Below are 5,824 nucleotides of genomic sequence, written 5' to 3'. Positions count from 1 at the left end.
TGGGCTCGGGTAACTCAGACGGTGGTGGTGGCATCCTGGAGTAAAACTGGGAGGGAAAATGATTAGTACAGGTTGAGTGTAAGTTTCTGGAGGTGTGACAAAGTGAAAGGTCTGGGAGCCAGTTTAATATATGGATCTGGACCTTAGCAGGGAGATCTGGGCTAGAGACTGTGAATCTTCTTTCTGCGGGTAAATGAAGTCGAGAGTTTGGATGAAGTCACCCAGGAAAAGGGTACAGAGAAAGATAAGCAAAGAACCTAAGAAACAATACTTAACGTATGCAAAGAGGATAGAGTCATATTGGTAAAAGATGTGATCATAGTGAGGCCAAATTAGAGTTTAGCAAGAGGGGGCAGAAAAGTGAAGTAGAGCTGAAAAAGGAGAAAAAGAAGAGGGGAAAGGGGAAGTATTGGTCTAATTTGAAGGGGGAGGTTGATGAGAGTCTGGACCAAAGGTATTGCTCAGATTATATTTTTGTCACTGGGGTCCCAATAGACCATACAAATCTCTCTGCTCCAAAATAAGCAATTTATTGTTCCAACTCTAAACTCCTTAGAAACAATTTTTCCAAGTACATACAATTTCTTCTCAAAATAATTTTATGGAATAAGGACATATGCTCACCAATTATGGCTTACGTCCCCTCAAGAAAAGAATATTTAAAATCTCCTGCAGTATCCCTTTCTCAGTTCTGAGGCCTGAGCAGGTATCAGTTCTTGAGTCAGAGAAGTCACAGCGGGCAGAAGGGAAAACCTTGAATTGTCCTATCCAGGCAAGAGCCACCTTCATTTCTTTTTATTTATGGTCCAGAAACCCTCTTTCAGCTTTTTAAGACCAATTCCTCACAGCTGCCTCTTTCTTTTGCTACCCAACGCCAACAAAAGACTTACTCTGAATCTCCCAGATAAACCTGAGAACGATGCCTAGATGGGGATATGTTCGTGTAGGGCCCTGGGAAGGTTATGCTTGCTCTGAGTATAGGAGATAGGGTCCAGAGTAAAATCCTTTTTAGTCCAATCATCCTTTCCCTTCCCCATACTGTCCCTTGTCACCCCCTACCTCTACATATGCTTATGCTTGTCTGGATTAAAACTTGCAAGAGATGGTGGGAGGCAGGCCTGAGGTTACTTTTTTTGTTTTTCTTTTTTTCCTTTTTCTTTTTCTATTGAAATGCTGCAACTCTGGCAGACATCTGGGGGCTCTTTCCTCACCTCTCCTTGCCTTACCTGGGCATAGCCTTCTGGACAATTAGGAGGCTTAGTCCCTAGTGAGAATGAAGGAGCAGGTTTATGCTGGCTTCCCAGAGACTCTAATTCTTCCTAAGTTGCATGAATACGAGGGAGGAAGAGCACTGATTGCCTCCTTTGGAATTTCCCTAGGGCCTCTATCTTTTTGAAAAAAGGGTGTTTTTCTTGGACATCCTGGACTTCATTGTCTGGCCAGAAGTGATGAGGGCCCCAAAGCCATGTTTATGGGAGAATGCATAGGCAGAACGTCGAGTGCTTGAGTGTTTCAGTTTGGTCCGGACTGGGGACTGCCGTGGAAGTCTCCTGCACTCTTGAATTCTGTCAAAAACCTATAGCCAGAGCATGGGGGATAGGGTTTTCATCCACAGAGGCAAAGGCAAAAGAAGGCCATGAATTATATCTGGGTAGATTTTCTGTTCCACTCACCTTGTCTACGCTGATAGGCCAGAATAGTGGTTTAAGAAATTGGTACCCAATCACAGGCAACATACAGAGGACCACGCTGAGGATAATGCTCAGAAGCATTTGCGGCTGGTTTAGAGCATTCCTGACCACACCTGTAAACAGTGAGCCAGGAGAGGGAAGGCTGAAACAGAGCCTGGAGGACAGGGGTGGGACCAGGGGTAGGAGTTACCAGCCAGAACGTAGACACTTCTCTAGTCCAAAGAAGGAAGTTATTGATTTGGAGTTAGTTTAGGCTCCTGAGAAATAATATAAACACAAAAGAATTGCAGTTGGGTCCTTTGCGCAGCCAAAGTCACTGTGAATTCATGCGCCTCTCTCTCCCTCTACAGGCAGGGCAGGGTAGGGCAGGATAGGAGAGCAGGGGTAGGTTATGAGGGAATCCTAGAGCACTGGCCTGCATCCAAAAATGGGAAAGAAAGCTTTGGAGGAGGAAAAAACAAACAAATAAAAATAAAAAAGGTAAAAAAATTTAAAAAAGAAGGCCGGGCGCAGTGGCTCACGCCTGTAATCCCAGCACTTTGGGAGGCCGAGACGGGTGGATCACGAGGTCAGGAGATCGAGACCATCCTAGCTAACACGGTGAAACCCTGTCTCTACTAAAAAATACAAAAAACTAGCCGGGCGAGGTGGCGGGCGCCTATAGTCCCAGCTACTCGGGAGGCTGAGGCAGGAGAATGGCGTGAACCTGGGAGGCGGAGCTTGCAGTGAGCTGAGATCGCGCCACTGCACTCCAGCCTGGGCGACAGAGCCAGACTCCGTCTCAAAAAAAAATTTAAAAAAGAAAAGGTTTGAAGGAGAAAAATGAGTTAGTGGCCTGACAAAAGGTGAGAGACAGCCAGGTGTGGTGGCTCACGCTTGTAATCCCAGCACTTTGGGAGTCCCAGGTGGGCAGATTGCTTGAAGCCAGGAGTTTGAGGCCAGCCTGGCCAACATGGCAAAAGCACATCTCTACCAAAAATACAAAAAATTTAGCAGTGCATGGTGGTGCACGACTGTAGTCCCAGCTAGTGGGGAGGCTGAGGCACGAGAATCGCTTAAACCCGGGAGGTAGAGGTTGCAGTGAGCCAAGATTGCACCACTGCACTCCAGCAGGGGTGACAGAGATAGAGGAACAGAATCTCAAAAAGTTAAAAATAAAAACAAAAAGATGGGAGCCAACTATGTCTACATATCTACTCTCTGTATTTTGTCTTCAGCAGAGTGGAGATGAGAGAGAGGGAAAAATTTTGGGAGACAATAAGGCAATATGCCACAGCATAAAGGACTTTGAACTGGAACCAAGAAGCCTAGATGTGAGTCCTTTAATTCAAAAACACCCCTCCAGGGTCTAAAATGACTCTAGAAATTGTTGCTGATAAAGCGCAAATCTCATAAGACGTTTGAAAATACCTTGGAAACTCGAATAAGGTAACTTATTTCCCTAGCTACATTTTGAGCCCTTTTAGGACAGAGACCATGTCTTATTTATATCTCTACCCTAGCACATAGTAATGGCTTCTTGGTAAACATTTATTAAATAAATATACCTGGTTCCCCACCCTGCGCCCACTGGGCAGGGCCTTACCTAGGAATTGGAAGACGTCAGGGAATGCTAGGCACAAGCCATCACTGTACAGGAGGAACGACATGCAAAAGTAGAAACCCAGGCTACCCCAGATGATGACATGGCTTATCATTGTCCAGTAGGTTGTCTTCAGGACGATCTGAAAAGTACCCTCTTATGGGACCTGTAATCTGGGACCTGTCAGCTACCTCCCTCCTCCAATTATGTAATGAAGGTTGCTCCCTTCCCACACTCCCTCCCTCTATTCCTCCCACTCTTTCAGAGAGACCCCCACCCAATCCCTTTACCCCCACCACCACTGGCCACACCTGTATTGTGACCACCCAGATCAAGGAGGTCTGCACCACCAGGGAGAAGGACTGGTAGTCGGAGATGTCCTTCCCATCATTTCGTTCTGCATTGTAAAGAGTCCCCATGGGGACAAAGAACAACACGAAGGAACTGTAGATCCCATGCATTAAACACTTCACAAATTCCTTTTTGTTGAAATAGAGGTTGTGCTGGCCTGGCTCATACAGCTCTGGGAAAAGGAGGCTCCATGTCTCATTCACATCCTGAAAGCACCAGAGGGTAAGGAGGGAGGCTCAGGGTCTCTCCATAGACGGTCCCATCTTCATCAGAGGAGAGGCTTCTCCCCTCACCAGGTCTACTGCCAGGCTGCCTAGGAGCTTCCTTATGGATTACTTAAGAAGTGGAACCAGAGAACACAGCAGTGACCACAGACCCTTCCTGAAGTCCTACTCTCTAGGCAAGGATCTGGGCAGTGTTTGGGAGAAGGTCAGGATGATGGGAAGGACTTGGAGGGAGTTAGAATTGGGGCAACTAGACTTGTGGGTAGCTGGGAGGGAGGACTGGAGCTTGAGATGGGGGAGGCAGCTGGGACATAAGTCCCAGGTGTAAGTGTTCTTTCAGTTGAATATATATATATATATATACACTTTTTTTTTTTTTTTTTTTTGAGATGGAGTCTTGCTCTATCACCCAGTCTGGAGTGCAGTGGCACCATCTTGGCTTACTGCAACCTCTACTTCTCAGGTTCAAGCAATTCTCTTGCCTTAGCCTCCTGAGTAGCTGAGATTACAGGCGCCCGCCACCACACCTGGCTAATTTTTATATTTTTAGTAGAAACGGGGTTTTGCCATGTTGGCCAGCTGGTCTCAAACTCCTGACCTCAAGTGATCTGCCTGCCTCGGCCTCCCAAAGTGCTGGGGTTACAAGTGTGAGCCACTGTGCCCGGGCATAGTTGAATATTTTTTATGTCAAAAGTCAATGTGGGAGAAAGGGACATTAATGGAGACCAGTTAGTCTTTTAGAGGTATTCTTGTTCTGTGATGTGGCTCCCACTCCCATAGCTACTGGTGAACTGAAGGTGAAAAAAATTACTCTAAATGGATGACATTAGATCATCTTCATCTCCTAAATCTGAAACTTTGGATACAGAGCTTGGGGCCCCAAGCTTTGTATCCAAAGTTTCAGATTTAGGAGATGAAGATGGCTTCAGAGATAGATCCCTAGAATTAGGCCACTGAAGCTGGATGGACTGTTGAGTAATACAACCCATCCCTCTTGTTGTTCTGAGGTTAGCAGTTACTTCCTGGAGAATTTCCTTTAGAGCTGTTTCCCATGGAGACCAAGAGCCATGATCCCATGATGTCCTATTTCAGCTACTTTATTCCTTTTTGGAGACTCATTTTCTACTCCACGTGCCCAGGACTAGAGGTTGGGGCAGAAGACAAGGGAGAGGTGGGGTAGCAGGACCCTCAATGCCCAGGGAATTTCTGACAGGGACAGATGGTATCCCTTAGTCTGGCTCCTTATGATATAAACTATCACACCCATACTCCCATGCCTGGCCTTCAGGACTCCCACCCAGGCCTTCCTGCATTGGCTTGTCTCATCCTCATTCTCCCTGAAGGAGTCTCTCTTTTTTGAAGTCCCATACGTTACCCAGTCCTATCCCAGTAATTCTATTTTCTTTTCTTTATTTTTTCAATTCATATTCTGCTTATGTTACTCAATTTTTTCCTTATTTTTTCCATGTATATTTTAATTACTTTTATATATACTCAATTTACTGTACAGCACAATTTCCATGTTTCTCTCTACAAAGACAAAATTGATACAGGAAAACTTGGCGTTCTAAAACTGAGGATTGTTCTCTGTTGAGGAGGATTTTTTACTTTATCTCATGATACCTATCTAGGTGATGAGCCCCTTTCCCCGCTCTGGAAATTATTCCCTTTACACTGGATTTTGTAGAACCCAGCTCCTGCTGTACTCTTCATTCTTAGGGATATTCCTCAAGGGCCCAGGGGCTTCAACTCTGACCAGGAGCTTGCTGCTGGATCTTACCTGATCAAACAGACTCATGCCCAGGACAGGGAGGGAAGTGTAGACCAGATTGTAGCACGTGATAAACCAGGTCTCATAAACTGTCTGGAAGAATACCAAGGAGATTTCACAGGCTCCTCTCTTCTCTACAGTCCCAGCTCCACCTTCCAGGTCCAAGATAGCCACCTTTATCCCTTGACCCCTGCCCCCCGCCCCA

At 45.9% G+C, this 5,824-nt stretch overlaps 1 protein-coding gene across 1 annotated transcript in view; it reads right to left on the bottom strand.

The window, feature by feature from the left end:
• Positions 1–1,078: 1,078 nt before the first annotated feature.
• Positions 1,079–5,824, bottom strand: part of LOC105539700 (phospholipid-transporting ATPase FetA-like) — a 113,340-nt gene continuing 108,594 nt past the window's right edge. The window contains exons 24-28 of the mRNA XM_011980109.1: positions 5,629–5,712; positions 3,585–3,830; positions 3,277–3,415; positions 1,674–1,804; positions 1,079–1,576 (exon numbers count right to left, since the gene is read on the bottom strand). Of these exons, the coding sequence (XP_011835499.1) occupies positions 1,385–1,576; positions 1,674–1,804; positions 3,277–3,415; positions 3,585–3,830; positions 5,629–5,712 (792 nt within the window). The 3' untranslated portion in view covers positions 1,079–1,384. The remainder of the gene's footprint in view (positions 1,577–1,673; positions 1,805–3,276; positions 3,416–3,584; positions 3,831–5,628; positions 5,713–5,824) is intronic.

The sequence above is a fragment of the Mandrillus leucophaeus genome, unplaced genomic scaffold, assembly GCF_000951045.1.
Source record: "Mandrillus leucophaeus isolate KB7577 unplaced genomic scaffold, Mleu.le_1.0 Scaffold208, whole genome shotgun sequence".
NCBI lineage: Eukaryota > Metazoa > Chordata > Mammalia > Primates > Cercopithecidae > Mandrillus > Mandrillus leucophaeus.
This window is presented reverse-complemented; position numbering and strand designations above follow the sequence as displayed.